The sequence below is a fragment of the Danio rerio genome, chromosome 13 (assembly GCF_052040795.2).
Source record: "Danio rerio strain M-AB ecotype USA chromosome 13, GRCz13ab, whole genome shotgun sequence".
NCBI classification, from domain to species: Eukaryota; Metazoa; Chordata; class Actinopteri; order Cypriniformes; family Danionidae; genus Danio; species Danio rerio.
In genome coordinates, this window is record NC_141033.1 from 55580001 (window position 1) to 55606423 (window position 26423).

A 26423-nucleotide genomic window follows, 5' to 3' on the forward strand; every position below is an offset into this window, starting at 1 on the left:
GTGTCTGTAGGTTAAACCGGTTCCTCTGATGATGCTTTTCAATGATTTGATGTGTTAAAGATGTGTAAAGCGCTGTACCGCAGTGATAACAGCAGACCCGTGCTCCTCTTACTCCATCAGATGCAGCAGAATGAGAAACTCTGGATCCGCAGGTCTGATCATCAGCTGATGACGGATCTGCAGCTCACCGCGGTGAATCCTGCTTTACTCTGCTGGCAGTGAACGGCTCAAAATAAAACGTCACACATTTAATCTTCTTCTGTTGAAGCTCCTCACATTCAGTGTATTTCAGACACCTTCAGGATCGAAATCCATTACAGCTGCATCATGTTTCATTACAGCGGCACTGGAGCGGCTCGTCACACTGTGTGTGTGTGTGTGTGTGTGTGTGTGTGTGTGTGTGTGTGTGTGTGTGTGTGTGTGTGTGTGTGTGTGTGTGTGTGTGTGTGTGTGTGTGTGTGTGTGTGTGTGTGTGTGTGTGTGTGTCTGTCTGTCTGTTTGCGGCCTGTCAGAGAGAGAGAGAGAGAGAGAGAGAGAGAGAGAGAGAGAGAGAGTGTGTGTGTGTGTGTCTGCGGCCAGTCAGACTGTGTGTGTGTGTGTGTGTGTGTGTGTGTGTGTGTGTGTGTGTGTGTGTGTGTGTGTCTGTCTGTCTGTTTGCGGCCTGTCAGAGAGAGAGAGAGAGAGAGAGAGAGAGAGAGAGAGAGAGAGAGAGAGAGAGAGAGTGTGTGTGTGTGTGTCTGCGGCCAGTCAGACTGTGTGTGTGTGTGTGTGTGTCTGTTTGTGGCCTGTCAGTGTGTGTGTGTGTGTGTGTATGTGTGTGTGTCTGCATCCCATCAGAGTGTGTGTGATTGTGTTCAAGTCTGCATCCCATGTGTGTCTGCAGCTGTTCAGGTTTGTGTATATATGTATGCATCTCTGTGTGTGTGTGTGTGAGAGAGCTCCTGCACAGGTCACTGTCGGGGATGGGCTCCACATGTCTGTTCATCAGTCAGTATCAGTGTTAGTGGAGGTCTGTGCTGTGTGCGGCTGCAGACGGAGATATGGCTGAACCACAACACACATCCAGATATTTTTATTATAATGTAGTAACCCTTCTGTGAAGCACACTTGGCAATATTCTGATTCTGATTGTCTTCTACTTCCTACAGTTATCCAGACTGGCATTTAACCTTTCCAACATTCAGTTTCATTCGTTTAAACATGACTATATCATGGTAATCTCTATTATTCTATATTATGATCATAATTATGACTGCAGCCTCTTTCAGATTTACCTGAGTAGGAAAGGTGTTGACGGTGAGAAACACCTCTAATGATACGTCTCATTCTGGAGTGCTTTAGCGCATGTTTTACCTCAGAGGAGCAGATATGAGCAGCTCTGCTCTTCAGCTCTCAGTGATTCCCAGCAGCCCTCGTTTACTTCAATCAGTGTGAAGAGCTCAGCGCCTCCTCCAACCCTCTCTGCTCCTCATCTCTGCAGTTTGATGGAATATATTCAGGCAGTTTGGGCTCCACCAGCCTGATTTGCACTTCAACGGCCTCAAACACCCTGAAGTCTTCATCTCTCAGCATTTGACACAAAGAGAAGTTAAGATTCTCCCGAAAACATCCACATCTTCCCCCAGGGCCCTCTCACACTCCCTAAAGCACATCTATAGCTGTGAGCATTAGTATGTACAAGAAAGTGTTTCTTCAGCTTAAGTCAGCCTGGCTTTAGTTCACACTGTTCATCACGCATCTTCCTCTTATATTACAACAGTAAACAGTCAACAGTATTTACAGAGCTGCTGTGTTCTGCCAAACACTCACGGCTGGAAGATCATTTACCTGGAGCGTTGATCAATAACACAAGAACAACACGCATTATTCAGTAGCTGCGCTCCGCTGACGGCTTCTTATGTTTGTGTGTGAAGAAAAGCTGAGCAATGAGAGCTTAGATAAGCATCTGCAATCCTGTGTGTGAACTTACAGACGCTTTTACACACATTGACAGAGACGGTTTGATTCATTTAGATGTGTTGGTCCTGATGCCCCAGTATAGTGAAGGAGACTCTGTACTGACGGTGAGCGTCGTCCTTCAGATGAGACATTAATTAAGGTTCTGGCTCTCTGTGCTCATTAATAATCCCAGGCCACTGCTGCTGAAGAGCAGGGTTGTAACTCTAGTCTCTCTCCTCTACCTGCACAGGTGTGTGTGAAGCACCGGCGCTGCTGTCCTGAGGCTGATCATCATCATCATCATATTAAAATATGCATGGGCCTCCCTGAAAAAGAAGACAGCATATTGTGCTCCAGAATCTCTCTGTACTGCTCAGCATCAATGATTAGTGGCCAAGAGTGCTGACACACCCCAGACCACGACAGAGCTGGGCTTCTGGGGTTGTTGCTGGACACAGTCTGGATGATCCTTTTCTTCTTTGATCCGGAGCACGCGGTGTCCATTTCTCCCAAAACACGTGAAACAGTGCTTTAACTGACCACAGTACACGTCTCCACGAGCCCAGAGAAGTGGACGCCGCTTCTGGACACTGTTAACATAGGGCTTCCTCTTGGCACAGTGCAGTGTTGGCTGGTGTTTGTGGATGTGACTCTGTATTGTGCTGCTTGTCACAGGTTTACCGCAGTAGTGCTGAGCCCATGTGCTGATCTGGAATCAGTGTAGTGTAGTGTGGTGAGTGTGGGTCAGCCTCTCCGTCTGTCTGGATGCAGCTCAGTGTTTCTGCATTTCCTCAAGTGTGTTTAGGGCTGTTGTGCTCAGGCTGGAGGAACGCTGATGCAGAGTGATGATCCGTCTGGAGGATATCTCAGGATAATGTTGTGCTCGTCTTCTCTAACACTCATTGCCGTTGTCAGGATCATTGGGCTTTGAGCGTGATTTTTCTCTGAAGCTAATTCGAGATGTGCTCTGCAAACACACTGGACTTGATTAATGTCCTTTTGACCCTGATGCACAATAATACATCTGTGGTGTTGTGAACATGTTTGTGATGTGGATCTGATGAAGAGTGTATCTCTGTCGGAGTTGCATGTAAACTGATGGCTGGATTTAGAACGCATGTGTGTTTCTATGGCAACAGCACTTGTGCTCCATCGCTCGCATTCGCCACTGCTCAGATCAGCTCGAACAGATTTCTTTACAGCACTAAACACAACAATAAACTGAAAACAAGCGAGAGCACGTTAAATGTGTGCGTACATTATGCAGATAGCTGTTCAGAATCTGGAGCAGAAGCACATCGCGTTTAAGAAACTAAAGCCCTTCAGCGGTGATGTGGCTGTTGGAGAGCAGATGAAGCAGAGAAACTGACTGAGCAGAAGCAAATCAGTGGAGTTCAGCTGTCCCGGAGCATCACGAGTCTGCCGTGTCCAATATTAACACAGAGACATGCCTTAGCGCTGAACAATACTTCACAATACTTCACACTTCACACCACTGGAAATCAGCTGCATTTACTTATGACCCGTCTCCACTGAGCGGTGTGGTGCGGTTCACTACGGTACGGTATGGTACAGTATGCTTTTTTGATCGTCGCCCTTTTCAGGCTCCCTTTCCAAACAGCACCAGAACAACACGGAAGGCTTAAGCTAGAGGTGCTGCTGAACACTATTGCTTACAGAGAATCGTCCACAAGCCACGAGAATGGAAACAGCCGAGATGTCATACAGTAGTCAGCATTCGAAGTGGATCTTAAAAGTTTTAGGTTGAATAATTTAGCTTTGATGAAATGTTTTGATCCTCTTCAGATGTTGGCTAATGTACGTTTTATCTCTTTATTCAATATAGTAACAGTAATTTGCATTGGCATCTGCAACTATATAATCAAATCTTGTTCATAGATTGGTTGGTAATATCTTTATACGCAGTATTTAAATATATAAAGCATCTGTTTTGTGAGAAGTGCTCCTCATATGATCTGAATGACCTGTGCAGCTTTACTTTTAATTTTCTTCAAACAAGATCAACGTCAGCCACACCTTTATCCCACACGACGCCTACTACAAGTTTGGCAGTGGCGACACAAGCCTGACGAAGGTGACCCGAACTGTAAAATAGCGAACAGTACCGTACCTCACTGCACCATACGGCTCTGAGGAAACGGCATTATCCACAGCAACGCTGTAATTTAATCTGCTGATGTTTTATTTAATGTCTCTTACTGAACTCTCATTAGATTCATTAATTAATGTTCAGCCTTGTTAGACTATAATGCACCTCTCACACTAGATCTATCTTTAATGTTTGCATATCTATTTTATTTAAAGGGTCACGAAACACCAAAACACATTTTTTGAGCTGTTGACAGTCGTATATGTGTCCCACACTGCTAAAAACACTATTAGGACACCTATATTTCACTAAAAAGTGTAAATTGGTTGTTTTTGCGTTATTTCAAGCAAATTCGTACTTCCTGTTTGAAACGAATTTTTGAAGCTGCGTCACGGTCATGACATAATAGTGTGTATTCCAGCGTGCAGACTGGGCATCTGTGCCAGAGTGTGTCTTATTACGTCTTACAGTGTGTTGCATTAATGCATGAGTAAGACTTGGGTCAAACCAATCAGCGCGCTCTATTGTGCAACTTCATTAATATTCATTACTATCACCGTGTTTTCAGAACAGAGACGCCACGTTGTGTTGGCAAAACAAGCGTGAAGTGTTGCTTTTATAGTTTGCTGCAGTTAAGTTTCGTTTTCATTTTCTCTCTGTGAGAGCTCAGACTCACGTGTGGATTACAGTGTACGCGACGCGCGACAACAATAACTTACGTGTCTAAGGGGGATTATTGTTTACCTGAGAGCTGTTCTCATCTGCAAACGCTGGGATCTGGAATCGTTTGTAGTATTCTCTTCATAAAGACGCGGCTCTAGTTGCTGGTGATTGTCCTGTCTCTACAGATTTGGTAAGTGAGCGACCAGTGCTCTTTGTTTATTCAGTTTGTTCGTATCTAACAAACTATTGCACAGAGTGTAAACACGTTAGCACCACAACCAAACTTTAACCTCGTGTAGGGTTTTTACCGCATTTAGTGACCGGAATAACACGCGCGGCTTTCTGACGCTACCTGTCGTGTGCATCTAAGTTTCTGGGAAATGCAGAGGGTTTTTTTCTCTCATTCGCCGTGCGGTATAAAACATTGCATGAAAAATACACGCTTAGAGCAGCTCCTCGAATCAAATATCTCGTGCGTCGCGAGGGGCATGAATGAATTCCCTGAATGAAAGAGCCAAACTGCAGTTAAAGTCCACCATTTAATAATTTGGCTAATAATTCGACTACAGATGTCTATGTAGGTTAAACACCATCACATTCTCCTGTATGTATGTGTGTGTGTGTGTGTGTATTTTGACTCTGAAACTCGCGCGTGCCCAAATCGACACTCCCACACCCTCCCACTTTAGTTCCTCCGACACTCCCCCCTAAACAGAGCTGGACACGCCCACTTTTCTGACTTTTTCCAAAGAAGAGGTGTGAAAACACCCTGCTGAAACGAGGGGGTTTCATGGCCCTTTAAATCAGCTGAACTGAATGGCGACGCATGCAGTGTGTTAGAGAAGTGGTGCAGGCAGAACTATTCAGGGGAGTGTGTGTGTGTGTGTGTGTGTGTGTGTGTGTGTGTGTGTGTGTGTGTGTGTGTGTGTGTGTGTGTAAACTCTTGGCACTGTGAGCGTAATCCCTCAAGATCTTATCCGTCTTTTGACTCCAGGTATTTGCATAAGCTAACCCAGTGTGATTATACAGATAGCAGAACACTTCCCTGAGGGGAAATCCCCAAACCTTTATCTGTGCAATTTTCAAGATGAACTGTGATGACTTTGGGTTTTTCAGGAGCTCTTCTCCTTCCCCAGAGGCTGTGAATATTAAAGTGGTGTAAAATCATCAAAGCAGCGACTGCAGTTCACTAACTGAAGGATAAAGCAGAGTTTCCAGCAGAAGACTTCATGTTCACGAGACAGACTCCAGGAGAACTGACGGCAGCCTTTATCTGAGCGATTACAGAGGATCAGGAGTCTGCACCGGGGGTCTGACTCTGATTCTGAGGTGCTTTAGACACATTTTCATTTGTGTTTCCTATGCTAAACTATAACTCCCAGTGACTGTATCATTCTTCAGAACTCAGCCTAGTCGGATTCATTTTTCCAGAAAACACAGTAAATAAACTTTGACCTGAGCAGCTTTTAGAGCAGGGGTGGGCAAACTCGGTCCTGGAGGGCCGGTGTCCTGCACAGTTTAGCTCCAACTCTAATCAAACACAGCTGCTTATAGATTTCTAGTGATCTTGAAAACACTGATTAGCATGTTCAGGTGTGTTTGATTACACTGATTAGCATGTTCAGGTGTGTTTGATTACACTGATTAGCATGTTCAGGTGTGTTTGATTAGTGTTGGAGCTAAACTATGCAGGACACCGGCCCTCCAGGACCGAGTTTGCCCACTCCTGTTTTAGAGGAGCGTGTGTCGGACCTGCAGCTCCTGTTCACAGCCGAATGCAGATCTCCACAATAATAATATTGGGCTGAATAGGGTTGAGTGTAATACTATACTGCGTGTTAAAGTTCTTCACATGACCCTCAATCAGGAAATGTGGCGCTCTCATCCAACTAGTGGTCATTAGAACATGGCAGAATGTAATCAGCTGATTAAAGTATCCCGTCATGCTGTGAATACACATTCTCCATCACTGAAAGTCAACAGCAGATTTCACACATTAAATGTCTGCAACACTGGATGTTGGTTTTTAATGAGCACAACAAATGGACTGCTGCATTCCTGCTGTATAACAGCGCCTATTATGTGTTCAGCTCCATCAATCACCAATAGGAAGACTCAGGTTATTTTTGTCATTATTAAAACTAATTATGTCTGAGATATTTACCAGCACTGAACATCCAGCTGATGTGGGGTTAATTAAGAGGACACACACACACACACACACACACACACACACAGCTGCTGAAGAAATAAAAACAGCCAACACCTAACCTTTATCAATGAAATCAATGCAGAAGGTCAACGTGAAGTCAATGAACCGAACACACTCCTCAGCAACACCCTATTATCAAAGTCTAATCACTGTATCATGTAGACTTTAAGATGCTGTGCAGGATCATGTTGCTCTCCTCATGGACTTCATCTTCATCAGTGTTCGCTTCAGTTTTCACCATTCTGCTTTCCCGTTACACAGCGAGCAGAGGCAGGCTTCCTCCATCCCAACACTAGCTGGGCTATTTCCACAGCAGTGCAGTATTCACAGTTGATCCATCAACAACATCAAATCATCATCTTCAACAATCACACACGATACGAGCTCCAGCTTCATTCTGGAAACAAGTTAACAGAGCACTTCCAGATCAATGGTGTTGGAGAAAAGAGAGTACTGTGGACGGCAGATGAAGAAGAGCAGACTAATGTACAGGACATTTCCTCATGTGACATGTTTATTTGAAAGCCCTAATCAGAACTGCAGTCAGGGCATGAGATATACTCCATCCCCACTGTCAACAGTACATCTGTGTGTCTGACCTGAGTCAAACATGCTGTAACAAACACACAACATAACCATCACACACATCTATACTGTACAAATACACACACAGTTCTTCATCAGAGCATCACATAAAAACACCGTCCTCCTCTTTAGACAGTTTAGACTCCACTTATGACCCGAACTGTGAATGAGTTTAATAAATGAGGAAACTCTGAGTGTGCGGGACAGATCAGATCATGTGTGGGAGATTCACTAACAAACTCCCCACGAGACGCATCAACACAGTCTCCTCATAACACACACACACACACACACACACACACTCGCGCACACACACACACACACACACACACACACACACGTGTTTTGAACTCCTGCTTGAGGTAAGGTGGTGTATTAATGAGCTGGACCCAGATTACCTTCATTTTCAGAAGATGTAGAGTATTCAGAAAGTGGAGCAGTGTGCAGTGTGTGTGTGTGTGTGTGTGTGTGTGTGTGTGTGTGTGTGTGCGTGTGTGTGTGTGTGTGTGTGTGTGTGTGTGTGCGCGGAGGAAATACTGAAGCTAACCCAATTGTAGCAGACGTGCACATTCCTCTGTCAGAGTCTTCATGTGTGTGTTCTCTGTGTGTTCTCTGTGTGTCCGTGTGTCACGTATGTTGGCAGGCGGTAAGCTCGGGCAGTGGCGTGTGCTCCTGCGCCGGTGTGTGTGCGCTTCGAGCAGTCTGCACACAGTTCTTCTGTAGTTGCAGCGTGAGGCCAGCGGGGGCGCTCTGGAGCTGTCTGCGGTACTGCACGAAGCTGCAGGTCTTCAGGACGATGGCCAGCATGTTCTTGGCCATGAGGATTCCGGAGACGCGGCCGTCCCTGTAGAGCAGCATGTTCCCCCCGCGGATGAACAGCGTGACCACGTTAATGGAGGCCAGGCTCAGGATGGGGTACAGCAGCATCTTCTGCGGGCTGATATTGATGCCCTGCATGCTGATCTCGCTCAGACACACGCAGGGCAGCACCAGCAGCAGAATGTAGCAGTAGAAGAACATCAGACCCTCCGCCCACAGCGGCAGACCCTTCTTCTGCGGCTCCCACAGGTTGGCCTGGATGTCCAGCACATCCAGCAGGTCCACCACCACCCAGAACAGCCGGTTCCGGATCTCCTCCTTCTTGCGGAACGCCGTGACGTACTGCATGTGGTCGACGGCCACCAGGACCAGGAACAGCAGCGGCACGCAGACGGACAGCAGCAGCGTCAGCGCCTTCCGGGCCAGAGCGTCCAGACTCTTCCGGTCAGCCTTGTAGTTCTGGTAGATGAAGTACACCTTAATCTCCAGCACGAAGATGTAGAGGAACCACAGTATCATGGCGTATCCGCGTTTAGCCGTCCTGACCTCAGCGCCGACCCACACGGCCACGTATCGCAGCACGATGAGGAAGCAGAGCTCGCCCACGCTCACCATCAGGCCGATCCCGATGCGGCGCGGCCCGCGGCTCTGCTGCACCAGACACACATCCAGCAGCGCCATACTGCCCATGATGACGGCGGCCGACAGGAACACGTGCGGCTTACTGGCGGCCGGCGGCGGCACCATGCTGAGCGCACACACTCACTGCTCCATAACACCGCTGCACGCTAGCTTGTGTCCTACAGCCAGACACACACCTTCAGCGTTCAGTGCCTGTTCTGAGACGCACACACACCAGCTGAAGATCATGATGTGTGTGTGTGTGTGTGTGTGTGTGTGTGTGCTCGACCGGAGCAGATCAGGCTGTAATCCACATCAGCAGTGTCAGCCAACACACGGTTCCTCCGCTGTTTATCCAGTGGTCCGGCTCGTCTCTTCACAGCTCCTCCGTGTCCTCAGCTGTAATCCGTGCAGGAGCGCTGCTGGAGGCTGCAGACGCTCATCAAACCTACAGCAAGCGCAGGAGATCAAAACACACAGACTGTTGTGTTACAGCCTCAGATCTGCAGGTGTTCTCCTCAGCGGCGTGTCTGTGTGTGTGTGTGTGTGTGTGTGTGTTTCTCTCTCTCTGTCCTGTGAATGCAGATGCGGTCGGCTTCTGTGTGTGTGTGTGTGTGTGTGCTCGTCTGTCAGATCTGAGCGTGACGCTGGCATCCGACTGTGCTTCACTGCTCCTCTATCAGCACACACACACACACACACACACACACTCTTCTGCTGCTCCTCCTTCAGTGCGCACACACACACACACATACACACTCTCTCTTCTGCTGCATCAGGAATATGAGGAACGCTGGCAGGGTGAGGGAAGAAGAATCCCGTCTCTCTCGTTCTCCCTCCCTCCTTTTCCATATGTGTGCTAATGAGGTGTGTGTGTGTGGGTGTGTGTACGTGTGTGTGTGTGTGCTTACTCCATCTCCCTGCTCTCACACACACTCTCTCTCTGATTCAGACTCTAATTGTGTTATTTGTTTGGGTAATAATGAGTGTTTGTGCTAAAGCGCAGCAGCATTAAGCCTGCATAAACACTGCAAACACACACTATAACACAGTAAACCAGCTGTCGGTCAGAGGAGAGTGTGTCTGTGTGTGTCAGAGGAGGATGATGGAGCGGTTGGCTCTTTTGCTCGGGGTCGCTGACTCTAAATGATTCTGATGTATTGTTAAATGTGTGAAGACCTGAGAGCAGCGAGTGCCAGATTACTGTAGATGCTGAACAGTGTTAGCCTGCTCTCTCCTCATGGTCCCGGGGAAATATGACAGCTTTCCTCCAGATTTCTTGATGAAGATGACGGCTGTCACGAGTCTTGATTATGAGGAATCGCAGAGATGAGAACGCCACCCATCACTTCATTAAACAGTCCTGATTTGTTTGGTAATTAGCCTCCATCTGCTTCATATTAGTGAAGTCTGACAGCTTTATCTCGAGGTGAGCTAAATCGCCTGTATTTACACAGTATTTTTAAAGGACTGTATAATGGACAAATGTCCCTCTGGCATGTTCATCTGACTGTGCTGTTTATCTTGTCATGAGCTGTGTGTCCTGAGTTTGTGAAATCTCTCATTACTTTATTCATCCAATTCAGCTTCATCAGTATGGCACTATATTACAGTATTTATTGCTCCAGAGCAGCTTCACAACATGTGCACATGAATACATTACAGTCAAAATCAGAGAGGTGAAGCGCTTGTGTAAGTGGTGGGCAGTATATAAACACAGTTACCTGCACTTTTACAGTATATAGAGTGTCGTTCCTAAACAAATAATACACCAGGACAGGCATCCCCAGGTGGAAATGGAGAACAAAGACAATAATAATCAGTGTAGCTGCTGTTCATAATTGTTTTTTTGTTTTTTGCATACGAGCTATAAATGAGAAGGCTCGACCTCCTTTAGTGGACTCTGCTTTTCTGTGTACTAGCAGAATCTCTGAGTGTAGAGATCTTCAAGAGCAGGTTGGATTGTAGGAAGACTGAAGGTTGGTTAGATGAACAGGAGCTGGAATATTTAAAGCCCTCCCTGCGGTCCAAAGCCACGCCTCCTGAAGTCATGAATGTGCACTGAATAGATGACCATAGACAACCTTTTAATGCTAGATCATGTCATTCGCCAGTTAGAAAACTTTGACACTGCAATTCCTAATACAAAATTTTTGTAATTATTTTCTTTTTTGTAATTATTTGCTGCAATATTTCCTGCATGCAGTGATTGCTGGCCTCTGCTGACGTCTTGGTGGAGAAATGCACTTTGTCTAATGTAAGCGACTAAAATGTGAGTGTTTCCTTATAGCTGAAACTCTGCAGCTGAGCCATACTGACATGCCAGAGTAGCATGGTAAATGTAGGAGCGCATCTCAGGAATAGCGCTATTTACTTTTTTTTATTCAACTAAATAAAAATCAGTAAAAGGAGTGCTAAAACAGAAATATCCTGTCATCCTTCTACATTACACGTAGTTTACAAAGACTGACACTAACTGCATAATGACCTGTCACTGCTTTCTTTAATGGCTTTTCATCTCTTCATCACGTTTTACACTCGAATGCTTGGGTCTACTTGACTGACTATATTTTGACTCAATTACAATATCTCTGATGTAAAAGAAACCTTATTAAACTGAAAATGCTTTGCTGAGTTTTCAGTTGCTGAACAACACTTCTGTGTACATAAAGGTCGTCCCATAAAGATCACAGCCTACATCAGCTTTATGTGGCTAAAGTAGTTTTAAACCATATCTTACTCCAATGAGCAAAAGCAAATGCATTGATACAGGATTTAGAAAAGATTCAGCATTTTTGGCAGAAGCCCTTTTCAAAAACAATTGTGGATACAAGGCCACGGGTTGAGCTTTCAGAAAGAAGGTCAGGTTGATGAGTTTGCCTGCTGTCCCTCTCTCAGGTCTCGCTGCATGTGAATGATGGATTTCTCTGAGTGAACAGGGTGTGCAGATATGCAAATCTACATTTGTTGACACTGCTGGGTCATTTGGCATTTCCAGGTTTCCTCCAAGTGCTCCAGTTTCCCCCACAGTCCAAACACATGCGGTATAGGGGAACTGATCAACTACACTGGCTGTTGCGTATGAGTGTGTGTGTGTGTGTGTGTGCGCGTATGTGTATGGGTGTTTCCCAATGATGGGTTGCAGCTGGAAGGACATCAAGTCCTGACTGAAACACCGAGTCCTGACTGAAACGCCGAGTCCTGACTGAAACACCGAGTCCTGACTGAAACGCCGAGTCCTGACTGAAACACCGAGTCCTGACTGAAACGCCGAGTCCTGACTGAAACGCCGAGTCCTGACTGAAACGCCGAGTCCTGACTGAAACGCCGAGTCCTGACTGAAACACCGAGTCCTGACTGAAACACCGAGTCCTGACTGAAACGCCGAGTCCTGACTGAAACGCCGAGTCCTGACTGAAACGCCGAGTCCTGACTGAAACATCGAGTCCTGACTGAAACACCGAGTCCTGACTGAAACGCAGAGTCCTGACTGAAACACCGAGTCCTGACTGAAACGCCGAGTCCTGACTGAAACACCGAGTCCTGACTGAAACGCCGAGTCCTGACTGAAACGCCGAGTCCTGACAGAAACGCAGAGTCCTGACTGAAACGCCGAGTCCTGACTGAAACGCCGAGTCCTGACTGAAACGCCGAGTCCTGACTGAAACGCCGAGTCCTGACTGAAACGCCGAGTCCTGACTGAAACGCCGAGTCCTGACTGAAACATCGAGTCCTGACTGAAACACAGAGTCCTGACTGAAACACCGAGTCCTGACTGAAACACTGAGTCCGAGTCCTGACTGAAACACCGAGTCCTGACTGAAACGCAGAGTCCTGACTGAAACGCCGAGTCCTGACTGAAACGCCGAGTCCTGACTGAAACGCCGAGTCCTGACAGAAACGCAGAGTCCTGACTGAAACGCCGAGTCCTGACTGAAACGCCGAGTCCTGACTGAAACGCCGAGTCCTGACTGAAACATCGAGTCCTGACTGAAACACCGAGTCCTGACTGAAACACCGAGTCCTGACTGAAACACTGAGTCCGAGTCCTGACTGAAACACCGAGTCCTGACTGAAACACCGAGTCCTGACTGAAACACCGAGTCCTGACTGAAACACTGAGTACTGACTGAAACACAGAGTCCTGACTGAAACATCGAGTCCTGACTGAAACACCGAGTCCTGACTGAAACACTGAGTACTGACTGAAACACAGAGTCCTGACTGAAACATCGAGTCCTGACTGAAACACTGAGTCCGAGTCCTGACTGAAACACCGAGTCCTGACTGAAACACTGAGTCCTGACTGAAACACAGAGTCCTGACTGAAGCACAGAGTCCTGACTGAAACATCGAGTCCTGACTGAAACATCGAGTCCTGACTGAAACACTGAGTCCTGACTGAAACACAGAGTCCTGACTGAAGCACAGAGTCCTGACTGAAACATCGAGTCCTGACTGAAACATCGAGTCCTGACTGAAACACTGAGTCCTGACTGAAACGCCGAGTCCTGACTGAAACACAGAGTCCTGACTGAAATACTGAGTCCTGATTGAAACGCCGAGTCCTGACTGAAACACAGAGTCCTGACTGAAACGCCGAGTCCTGACTGAAACACAGAGTCCTGACTGAAATACTGAGTCCTGATTGAAACGCCGAGTCCTGACTGAAACACAGAGTCCTGACTGAAACGGCGAGTCCTGACTGAAACACAGAGTCCTGACTGAAACGGCGAGTCCTGACTGAAACACAGAGTCCTGACTGAAACACAGAGTCCTGACTGAAATACTGAGTCCTGATTGAAACGCCGAGTCCTGACTGAAACACAGAGTCCTGACTGAAACACTGAGTCCTGACTGAAATACTGAGTCCTGATTGAAACGCTGAGTCCTGATTGAAACGCCGAGTCCTGACTGAAACACAGAGTCCTGACTGAAACACAGAGTCCTGACTGAAACACAGAGTCCTGACTGAAACACTGAGTCCTGATTGAAACGCCGAGTCACCTATTAAAAGGAGCAGAATTGGGCAGAAACATCTTGTTGTAGTATTTAAGACATAAATGGAGGATCTGAAATAGGCCCATAATTACTGCAATCCAGTTGTGGTTTCTTAATAATAGGCTTAATAACAGCTAGCTTGAAAGGGTTTGGAACATGGCCTAAAGATAAGAAGAGTTAAGGAGGTTAAGAGGAGGTTCTCCTATGACAGGTAGCAATTCTTTCAGTCATTTTGTTGGAATAGGGTCTAACATACATGTAGCAGGTTTAGACATGTCTATAAGCTTATCTAGCTCTTCCTGTTGTTTGATTTTAGTGTTAATAGAGTGACAGACGCTGCTCGAGTAACTCGTGTTGGAGGAGTTACAGCTGATCGTCCTCAACAGTGATATTCATACTGAACTGAGGCCAATGTGTTGACTGAACTAGACCCACTCCAGCATTCACCACCGCTCTCCTGCTGCCTGATGGGCTGAGGATGTGCCTGTCTGATATATTGTTATGACTTTATTCCCCTTTCTACATCTATGTCTGACACCATCTACAGATGACTTGTCATGAAACGAGGTGTTTAAGTTGCTTTAGTCACCCATTCTACCCCATACTGCTCCTGCATTCATAATTCATCAGCTCATTTGCATTTCTTCAGTGGTACTGATATATTTCATCATATCTTTAAAGATAGTCTGGTTAGTGAGAGCATGGCATTCACTGCTCTTGGCCTCAGATGACATGTGTCTCTGTTAAACCGATCGTGTTTTATGTTCTCAGACAGTTACACCGGTGAAGTGCTCAGCAACAGGTTTCCTCTTCCTGATGAATAGTGTTCACAAACTCTTTCTGCTACCAGCAGCAAATACTCAGAACTACATGTCTCTCTGTGCTGCTGTGACCTTGTGTTTCAGGCCTGTCTCCCTGCTGAAAAACAGCATTGCTGCAGGTTTAGCCCAATTTAAACCAGCTCAAACACTGGAGCATGCAGTAGATCATATAGTGGATTTACAATCAGTCAGTAACACACTGATGTCTGATAAGGAGTGGACAATGAGCCTGATTAACAAAGTTTATATTAAACTAATATTACTGCAAATAAATCAAACATCTGTTAAACACACACAAACCCGTCAGAGAAAGCCGATGATCTCCTTCAGCTTTTCATCTCTTTTCAGCTTCTTCAACATTTCTCTCCACACCATGACCAGACTCTTTAAAGCTGTCCTATTGACTGGAGGTTAACATGGAGCTGTTGTGTGTTTAGCATGTTTGTTTATGCTGTTTTTGCTTTTTATGTTTATGCATTTTAAATAATGGCTGCATTATTCAGCGCGGTGTGTGTCTGTCTGCATGGGGTAAACATTACACCAATGAAGATAAAGTGAAGTGTCTTTTAGTCTGGCATTGTGTGATTTGCAGGTGTCTGGAGCCGAGAGAGAGAGAGAGAGAGAGAGAGAGAGAGAGAGAGAGACTGAGGGAGAGAGAGAGAGAAATCAAAGCATAAATAAATTACATCCGTTTTGTGAACTGGCCTGGAGTCAGCAAGAATGCAGGAAGATGGCAAATTTACATCACCAAAGACAATTTGTACATGGAGCATAACAGCAGAAATAGGCTCATAAATCACATTATCTGCGGCCCTGACTGCCATCGATTACCCCACAGCAGAATAAATGGGGACATTAAAGGCTCTGGTCCCTAAACGTCCCCATCAGAGCCTCCGTACGGCACAAAGATACAGCAGAGGCAGACGCCCGGTGCATAATGGGTCCAATATAAAGTTGTGTGCTCAGTGTTCAGTGTCTGATGCACGTGTCAGTCAGAGGATAAAGTGTGACAGGAGTTCACGCTCACGTCTACTTATCACGTCAAGACTTCTGTATTTGTACAGCGCTTTACACAGTGCAGATGGTGTCGAACCGGCTTTAGAGAGGAAACAGGCAGTAATGGAAATTCAGGCATAAGGGTTGATCAGTGAGATCCGCTCATACAGATCCACTGAACTGAACGCTGGTGTAGTGATTCAGCCCAGTTCAGCTTGAATATGACAGACTTCATCTCCTTCACAGACTGATGGAACCCCGCTGTGGAGTAATTCTGCAGTGTTTCTGGACACTGGTTAGGGCGCAGGGGTGTTCATCAGTAGTTCACTCTTGTGCTGTGATGCGCTGTGTTTTGATTAATGGAACCCAATCCAGACAGATCTCCCCATTACTGCAGACAAACATTATCCTCAGCCTGGAGCTCCGACACACTCATAATTAAACACAGATAAATCAGACGGCGAGAGGCGGAGGACAGACGGCCACGGATGATGCATTTCGCACCAGCTAATCGTTTCAGATGGAGAGAGCAGCTGAGAGGATTTATCATCGTTTCATTTCATATCTGTGGCTCATCAGGACAGCATGCAGAGATCCTGCACAGCGCTGAAGTGCTTTCAGTAAGAGCTGCCGACATGCTGTACTGATATCATTATATTACAGGCTGAGATATGGCTAGGGGAGGTCTTGAAATCCGCAAACTCGGTCAAAATCAGACGAGGGCTTTTGCTTTTCTTTTCTGGATGGCTTTTGTAAATCATCGCTTGGGTTTAGGGAAGGAGGAGGAGTAGGGTGGCTGGATCGGCTGATTGGCCAATTGGCCTGCCGCCCAGTCAATCGTTCTGTCATTTAGTCAGTTGGTCAGTCGGACAGACAGTCTTTTCACATGAAAACAGCGCGTGCGCGAACGGCGGGCACTCCCTAGAGGCGTTCGAGATAGAAAAGCGCGGCACAGCGGCCTATTGCAGATTTGCAAAAACAAAAACTGCTCTAACACATACCTTCCGGGACGTATTTCGCGGTCTCCAGAAACGTCCGCGGGGCTACGTTTCCACAATGAGCCTGGGTTGATTTCTTCATTTTTTTTTTGACAGTACAAACTACTTCATGACATAACACTGCAGAATAATGCAAAATACCCCAGCGTGATGTTCCGTCTCTGTACACGGCCGATATCGATAGGTAGATCCACAATAGGCTGCTCAACCATTTGTTTGCCTTAATCATTACACATGCTAATGTATGATATGCAGATGATAACTAAGATGACCATAATAACATAGGGTGACGCAGTGGCGCAGTAGGCAGTGCTGTCGCCTCACAGCACTCAGGTCTCTGGTTTGAGTCTCGGCTGGGTCAGTTGGTGTTTCTGTGTGGAGTTTGCATCTTCTCTCCGTGTTGGCGTGGGTTTCCTCCGGGTGCTCCGGTTTCCCCCACAGTCCAAACACATGCGGAACAGGTGAATTGGGTAGGCTAAATTGTTCATAGTGTATCAGCAGAGACACTGGTAATTACCCAGTAATGAATCATCCCGTGTCTCTGTAATGGCTGTGGTAAATGTGCTGTGACCAACATAACTTGATTTGAATAGTTATCAGCTGTGTGTCTGATGTCATGATGATGATTTTAATGATTTCTCCAGGATAGCAGCAGTCAGACAGCAGGAATGCGCATGTTCTGTCAGTGTTTGTCAGAGTTGAGGAAACACTCTTTGCTCTGTTCGTCTTTGTTAAAGCTCTTGATTTCATGACCTTGAGGAAAATCGTGTTAAAGGCAGAACTTCAGACAGCAGACTGAGCCGGTTACTGAAATATGATCACGACTGCTTAACTACAGTCAGCATGACATTAACCAGTACTGATCTGGGACACATACCAAAGAGCCCGGAGAATAATAAGAGGATATGTATCTGATTCTCTTGGGAAGAGGAAACTTCTGAGTGTTGTAATTCACACAGTGGATATAGTGAAACAAGAAATATAATTACATAACCTTTTCTCTTGAAATGGAATCACGAAATGAAACGGGAATCATTCGTTAATTCATGATTCTGATGCTGAGAGGAGCTGATAGATGATGATTAATCCTGGATGCATCTTATTTTCTTACACTGAAAGTCAACAACTGACTGGCACATTCTGCTAAACATCTCCTCTTATGGAAGAGCCTGAGGCAGTAAAGGTTTCTAAATATTTAGGAACTGTGATCTATTGTACACTGAATATTTCTGGTGATGTGGAGGTTAAATGTAAGAAGGCAACATAAAGGTCACATTTGAAGGAAACGTTGAGAATTTTTGTCTGCGCAGGCATTTCCCCGAGAGTTTATGTGAGACATTTTTGGGTACAATATAATGATCTGCTGTGGTTCTGTTAAAGAAAGATTAAACAGGATCCTAATGATAGCAGGTAAAATAATATCTATAATTGATCTAAGCAAAAATCAATAGAGGAGTTGTGGAACAGCAGAGCGGAGGAAGCCTGAATGTCAAGAAAATAGGCTAATTTAGGATTTATAGGCAAGTAGATAATATAACAGTATAAGTCAATCACAGTTAAAGCTTCATCCTTAGGACTGATCTGCTCTTCTTTTATAACTGGATGTCCTGACACTGAGATGTCCACTTGAGGCTTGTAGATTTACTCATTTATGTTGAATTGCACATCTTGCTGTATTCCCGATGTCTTTAGTTGGGTTTAGGGGGGTCAGTTGTTAGCATGCGGTGGTCTTGTTCTCTGTTAATTTGGCTTGAGCATCTGATGTGCATTGCAGACTCACTGTGAGAGCAGTTTAATGTTGGCATGCTGAGTTTCTGGAGCACTGCAGTTCATGGCCATTATAAGTTGTTTCACATGGAGAAATAATAAACAGCATGTCCTCGTTTTCACCTCAGCCTGCTCTTATATGCAGAAATTGGTGTGTAACAGCAGGAATGTAAAATTCAGCATGTTTGTAAGCTTTGTCAGTCATGTTGCGTCAAATATTTGACACATTTGAGTGCTGATTAAGAGCAAAATAGACATTATTTTAGCTATATGACATGTATTTTATGTGTGAAAACACACACGCTGGTTCATTCTTTTTGTGGTTTTTATTCATGTGCATCTGGTTTAACATTTAGGCTCTGAAAGGCTTAAGATTCATCAACTCATTATATTACAGTTCAATATTTCGTGGCAGCTCGTGTTTCAATAGGAATCTGTTGTCACCTGGCTGTGCATTAGAGTAACTGGTCTTGCTGGAGTCATTTCCACCGCAGAGTTTTATGAGGAGAAATATCGCAGCGCTTCATCTCCATATGGTGCGAGCCGTGGGTAATGGTGGAATAATTGCCTTCTGTTTGCTTCAGCATCTGTCCCGAGAGCAGCGGATCTCCGTTCTCCACAGATGTGAATGTGCATGCTGGGCTTTTCTCAGCGCTGCCTAATGGGATCTGAATAAATGTCAGCTGTAGGTCAGTAAATGAGATTTCTGGCTTTGCGCTGCAGGTTCTGGTGCATTAGCTGCGGCGGGTCGCATGGCTGATCCGAATGGGCTGAAGGTCAAACATTGCTGTGCGCTCAGAAACGCTGATGCTGCTGTTAAAACTAAAGGGAACGGACTGAAAACTGTGACATTTACAAGCATGTGCTGAAAAATACAATGAGGAATAAATGAATGCCGTTTTTCATAATGCATATTGTTATATTGCTTTTAAAACCGCAGTGATGGAGCTGAAAGATCTGATGATAATAAGGATTAGAGACGAGCTTCGTTCAGTGTAAACACAATGCTGTTTATCCTGGTGATTAGAGAGATATACACCAACACTACTGCATCTCCACACAGAAGATGAGAAGACAATGCTGCTGCTGTTAGTTTCAGCTCTCCTTCAACAGAGAAGAGTTTTACACTCAGCGTTTCACAAGCAGGATGTGAAGATGGACCATTTAGTTGTTCAGTGTGTCTTCAGTTTGTTATATTGCTGTCCTCTCTGCAGATATTTCTGCCTTTTATTTCAAACTCCAGAGGATGACCCAGATTCAGTTTCCTCTGAGCCTTTATTCGGGATGTTGTTGTTGTAGGTTTTATTTCCTTTCTGTTAAACAAAATGAAGATATAACATCCGGTTCTAATTGTAAAGAGATTTCTGGGCTGGTGATGCTGCAATGTTACCCTAATCACAGATGTGTTATATCTTTTACTTCTGTGACTACATCAGTGTTGTTCATTCATCAATAATCTCTGTAAGTTCATGAATGTGTCTGAAGCATGTGTCGGTGTCCTTCACTCTGTAGTCTGTAAAACACATAATGTGTGGCAGTGTGTCTCCTGAGCACCTGCAGCTACAGTGCTGGACAGGCGGCAGCAAAGAGCACATGTACTGCAATTACAGTGCAATGAAGAAAAGCTTTGGTGAGCAGAGCTGTATTAGCGAGTTTCCCAGAGCTGTGTGTCACCTCATCAACCACAGCTCATCAGAAATGTTGGAGAAATGAAAATCAATTTCTATCAGAGGCTTTCAGCAGAGCTCGGGTCTCAGGGCATGTCCACTCGTACAGGAGTATTTTTATAAACACAGTTTACCTGCTCTCATTAAAAAATAAATCTGTCCACATTAAAACGCACTGTGATGTATGTTCAGGGCACGCCAGACCAACAGGTGGCGATAATGACACTTATGCCGAATTCACGGTGAAGTATTTTTGTGAGTGTTGCAGAAAGGAGAAACCTCCTGTTTAGTATCCGCTTGTCCACACGGTACCTGCAGTTTCTGAAAATCTTCAACCTGGTCAGAGTTTTTTAAATGTTTGCGATTCAGTCACCCAATACTGAACAAACAGCCAAATCCCATAGTAAAGAAGAGCGGTTTAGAAAATACACGTTCGTGTGGACAGAGCCTGACCCAAACCAAACACTGAAGCAGAGGAGCGTTCGGGATCATTAGAGTGGAAATACACTTCACTGGAGCTGCTTGAAGATCTGTGAGCGACATTAGCAGACAGAGGAAACTCTCTTTAGCTCACCTCTGTGTGTTTTGAATGAAGCCCTGCCTAAACATGCTTCAGTGGACACCTCTCTCTCTCTCTCTCTCTCTCTCTCTCTCTCTCTCTGTGTGTGTGTGTGTGTGTGTGTGTGTGTGTGTGTGTGTGTGTGTGTGTGTGTGTGTGTGTGTGTGTGTGTGTGTGTGTGTGTGTGTGTGTGTGTCGTTCTGCTCTCCAGGCTTCATTTGAAGTGTTTTGTGTTGGTTTGCTGGGTGTTTGTTGTCTGATATACCTGTTTAATCAGAGTTCACTGATTTGATGATGCTGTGTGTTGTTTTCTGTTCAGCTTTTCAATACCTGAACCTGGTAAATTAAAGGCCACGAGCCAATCAGAGCTGCTCCTCTATTGATTTACAGAACTTCATCTGGTGTGCTTGGCAGAGTCGAGTGTTTCTCTGCACTTTATTAATCTGGTTGAAGTTCTAAAAGGCTTATGGGTAGATCTGATGGCTGGTATTTTTACTGCTCGTCAGCCTCATGTGCAGTTCTGTGAGCTCACGTGTGATGATGCATGCAGTGATACACTCAGTTTATGGTCCTGAGCAGTAAATCCTGTTAGTGAGCACTTTAGTCAGCACATCGTCTTTGTTCAATTCACAAAGAGAAACCAACGAGCAAAGATGGAAAAACATCTGACCTTTAAGTGCTATGTCCTAATGATAGTGTTAAAGTTTTAACACTCAAGGACTCTATTACTGCAAGTGTGAAAACTTTGTGTTCAATTAGAAAGAATGTTAGCAAAACAATGTCTCTGTCTTTAAGAGTTACATACTGTACAATAAAACAAGAATAGTTATTGGGTATGTCTTCAAGAGAACAAGTCTTTTTGGACATCTTTAAATGTTTGTACATTTACATCTACAGTAAATCTTTTAGCAGATGTCTTTATCTAATGCGACTTACAAATGAGGAGTAATCAAAGCACAAAGAACTCCAAAAGCTAAACAATTATTTAATATAATATTATTTTTCATTTGCAGAACATTCATTCATTTCAAGAGTTCACACTTAGCTGATGATTGATTATAAGCAAGTTTGGCATGCTGTCCCGGGAGAGAGCCCTGAGCTCGAAGGTTCTTGAGCCCTGGGCTCCCTCCCGTTTGGAGGAAGAGAGGGGAGCCTCGAGCTCAGGTAGATCTCGACAACTCCCCCTTTTATAATAGCTAAAGATTAAGATTGAAGGCTATTAAAAGATAGCCTGCATTATTAGATTACCTGTATTGAAATTTAGATTTAACGATAAACTTGTTGTACATGTTTTTGGAATGTGGGAGGAAACCGGAGAACCCGGGGAAAACCCACGCGAGCACGGGAAGAACATGCAAAACTACACACAGAAACGACCACCGGCCTGTTAATGAACTAGAACCGGTGACGTTCTTGCTGTGAGGCGACAGTGCTAGTCACTGAGCCACCGTGCTGCCCTATGGAGGGAAAGGTGAAAAGGTAGGGGTGGAAGGGGGGATTCTTCAAATCGAAGATAACTGTAGTGAGAAAACCCTGGCTCTTTATAGTGGTTAGGAATGGCCTGATTGGTGGATCAAGCATGCTAATGCAGAACCAGCCGTGTTCAATCATAATCACGTGCTCCTCTCGAAATTAGTTTATGAATAAACTTCACTTATTTTTCCTTCAGCTTAGTCCCTTTATTAATCAGGGGTCCCCACGGCTATTCCAGCAAATGTTTTACACTGCAGAGGCCCTTCCAGCTGCAACCCAGTACCGGCAAACAGTCATACACACGATGTCCAATTTGGTTGATCAATTCCTCTGTAGCACCTGTGGTTGGACTGTGGGGGAAACTGAACCCACGCCAACACGGGGAGAACATGCAAACTCCACAAAAAACTCCAACTGACCCAGCCAGGACTCAAACCAGTAACCTTCTTGCTGTCAGGCCACTGTGCTAACCACTGAGCTACCATGCTGCCACTTGCAGTATAAGTCTGTGTATATCTATGCACACACACACACACACACACACACACACACACACACACACACACACACACACACACACACACACACACACACACACACACACACACACAGAGCGCTGTTGGAAAGCATCGGTTCATTGGGCACTGCTGTTTTAATCAGCTCAACAGCTGAAGAACAGAAACGCTCTGCTGTTGGACAGTCATGGCTAAGATACAGGAGTTCCGTTTATATTTTTAATATGGTCAAAGTGTTTAAGCTTTTAAGCTTGAGAAAAATTAACAAATTAACATTTAAGCTTTAGAAAAATCCCTGATGGGCGCATGATGATAGAACAGTGCATTATTGTACCACATCCAGGTTTTAAAAGCACTGTCGCTGTTATCAGTGAAAGGTGAAAGTTGAAATGCTCCAGCCATGCCCAGTAACTCACACAGATCACAGCGACTGCCATCAGCGTCTTTAATCTATAATCTCTGTTTCTCTCTTGTCCGAGATCCAGAGAGTGCAGACTCTTGGCTCATTACGGAGGCGGTGCAGGTTGCTAATGCTGTGGGAATTGAGCCAAACCTTTGGATTTATTGATTGAAACATTCTTGATGTTGTTTTATTGGAAAATTGGAACATTATTTTAGTTTCATCATTTAGGTTTACATTCTGAGTGACTAAAAGGGCCACTAATGGCTTTTTAGTGCCAAGACATAAGATTTAGTTGGTTGGGCAGAGTAAGTTAGCTGTTTACAGGCAAATTTACCTGCAGAAGAAAAAAACAGATCTCTCAGTTGGAGACAAAGTAATATTACTAGGGGATCATTATTAGTCAGTTGAAAAGCCCAGTGCATGCTGGGAGATGTTAAAAAGCACTTAGTGATTGTGGCTTGTCAGACTGTATGAACACAATCCACACGTCACAATGGAAGAGCTGAGTTGACAAGGTCAGACTTAAAGACATGCACAATGACTATAGTCCAGCTTTTACTTTGAGTGGAAACAAAGTCAATGACTGTCATACCAAATTTATTTCCTTATAAGACAATTGATTTAACATTCCACCATCCTTGCATTATCTACTTCCATATTTAGAAAGGTACTGTTTGTTTGTTTGTTTGTTTGTTTGCTTGTATACTTTATTGTCCCTCAAGGGGAAATTTTCTGTAGACTCACCCAGCACTTCAGCAGGTTCTGACACAATAACAGTTTACAACATCAGTCTGAGGAACAATAGAGCATCAAACCCGATCACACAATTAACAAGACAACATCAAATCAGCTCAGGGAAAATGCTGAGGAGAGTTATGAGGACAAATCAAACTGACGGACACTGCTCACCACTGCTCTCCTGCCTGTCTCTCTGTGTGTGTGAGTGTGTGTGTGTGTGTGTGTGTGTGTGTGTGTGTGTGTGTGTGTGTGTGAGTGAGTGTGAGTGAGAAAGACTTTCATCAAAGCTGTAGCACCTCAGTGTTATTAGCGCATCGCCAACAGCCGTAATTACTCGCCGTTGAAGATTCAGATCCCCGACTCTGATATGATGAGCAGCAGTGAGGAGGCATTGGCTTTACCCAGCACTCTGCTGTCTTAAAGATATTCCAGGCTAATCTCCAAGGACAACCCATAACATCATGCCCAGCAGTACACTTTTATCTCTTTTCCTGACTGGGGATTGTTTGTTTGGAAACAGCCTTGCAGCATCAGGTTTTCAGTGCAGTAGACACGAGCTGCGCTATAAAGGTCTGCTGCAGTTCTGCTGGGTTTTACTGTAGATTTCTTCATATTTGTTGTATTTCTGGACACTCACCTTTAAAATGACAATCGTGTTCAGATTAACAATGTTTTGTGTGTCTTTCATCAAAACGTAGTCTGTGTTTCATAGTAGAGCTAGTCATTCTTTAAAGTGTCTGGACAAACACACTGGACCATGTTTCCTTTAAATTCTTCCTAATTACAAGACCACAGCGAATGTGTTTGAGCTGTATATATGTACATTCCCCCCAGGGCTTTATGTGAAGGAGATTTCACAGTTGTTATGCTCTGTGTGTGCGAGTGATTATCACATGCTGATTGTTTCGCTCTCAGCTGTTTTTCCTACACGGAGGATATTTGCATTTTGCATATCTCTATAATGACGTGCCCTCACCTAGGCTTCCCTCTGTTTATCATAATTGCTCCGTCTCCCTGTTTATCTATTTTCATCCTTCACAAGGTCTTTCTTGCGAAACCCCCGTCTCATAAACAATCAGTTCAAACTAATATTTCTGTCATTTACCAAAACTGTTTTATGGATCAGAAATCATCATGCTATCAATCGATCATTGTGGTGCGTTCCTGATCTAATTACAGCACACAGAGTTTGTGAGATAGTTTCTTAATGACTGAACTTGCACATCTCCATTTTATTCTTATGATGGAGCAGTGTACAGGTTTGTGTTTGGTTTAAAATGTTTCTTTCTGTACACGATGGGAGCTGCTTATGCTGAATCTGCGCTGCTGTGGACAGTAATCACACTGAAGGTGAATGAATTCTCTGTTCTCCCTCCACCTCACTGACCCAAGAAAATATCCCTGACTCTCTTTATCCTGAGCTCCTTCTCATTTTGCTTGCAGTGCAGTTATTAATCAGTAATAGTTTCCTTTGATTAGACTTCACGCCATTAAGGTGCTGAGTTATAGGTGGCTGAAACGATGCTTTTTTATTTGATGAAATGAAATGAGAACATTCTGAATTTGATGGCTCAGTAAATCACTTTTCCTCTGTTCTTAACTAATAAGGCATGACGCGTAATAGCTAATGTCTATAGAGTTCATCATGACCACAAAATATGCTCAGGTGAACCGCAGAATCCTCCTGCAATGATCCAAATCAAATACCCTGCATATTTATTTTCAACATTTGCTGTGGATCATGTTGTCATGCTTTGAGATTTATTTAGTTTCACCATTCTGTTTGGCGTGCACTGTCCAGATTCAGTAGTTTTGGTTTTGGTGGGTAAAGGAATATAATTTAATAACTTGCACAACTACAGAAGTACAAACCCCACTCGACACAGTAGCAGAAGCAGAGAAGCCTTAACAATTGTGGGTGTTCAAGTGTAGTCAGCCTGGCATTCGTCCATGTTGGATCTTGCTTTATATTTATGCTTATTTACACTTTACACAAACTGCATCTGGAGTGAGGGTTGCCTGACCGCTGACTTCTCTAGTGAATTCAGTTAAAATAAAACTAGAGTTATTTGTCTAATCCTGGTACGGGGTGTATGGTAAACCCTAACCCGCGGTAAACACTGACTGCAGTGGAGTAATGTTAATTCTCACATCAGTGGATACTCATCTGTTTCTGCTTGATTCCAGAGGTTTGAGCAATGCACGACACAGTTAGATGAACTGATCAGATATTTAAAAACCTGATGTGCATTTGACAGTGTCTGAGGGATGTGGATCTGCATCAAGCTCAAAGAAAATACACCAGAGAAAAGCTGATGTTTGTCTTCCAGCTATACTGATTGAGCTGGCATAGCTAATGCAGATGCTTGGCAGTGTGTGCTGGTTAAAGTGGCTCCTCCAGCAAGAAAGCTGCACTAATAGAATTGTCAGGAGTCATTAGGGTGCTTTAACAGGATTTGAGGGTTCAGTTTCAGGAGGCTCACGCTCTGTTAAGCCTTTTCAAGGTGCTGCTGTCTGGATGCCAAATCCCACAGAGA

The 26423-nt window shown here is 44.7% G+C and overlaps 2 protein-coding genes across 2 annotated transcripts in view; one reads left to right on the top strand and one right to left on the bottom strand.

The window, feature by feature from the left end:
• Nucleotides 1-26423, top strand: part of LOC147841236 (uncharacterized) — a 65274-nt gene that overhangs the window by 22297 nt on the left and 16554 nt on the right. The gene's annotated exons all lie outside the window — the stretch shown is intronic.
• LOC100329773 (transmembrane protein 121) lies at nt 8018-11624 on the bottom strand. Its single transcript, XM_087279920.1, has one exon. The coding sequence runs from the start codon at nt 9072-9074 to the stop codon at nt 8136-8138; it is 939 nt and encodes a 312-aa protein (XP_087136046.1). The 5' UTR covers nt 9075-11624; the 3' UTR covers nt 8018-8135.

Excerpts from the sequence above, each read along its gene's own strand:
- LOC100329773 (XM_087279920.1), bottom strand. The coding sequence starts at position 9,074 with ATGGTGCCGCCGCCGGCCGCCAGTAAGCCGCACGTGTTCCTGTCGGCC.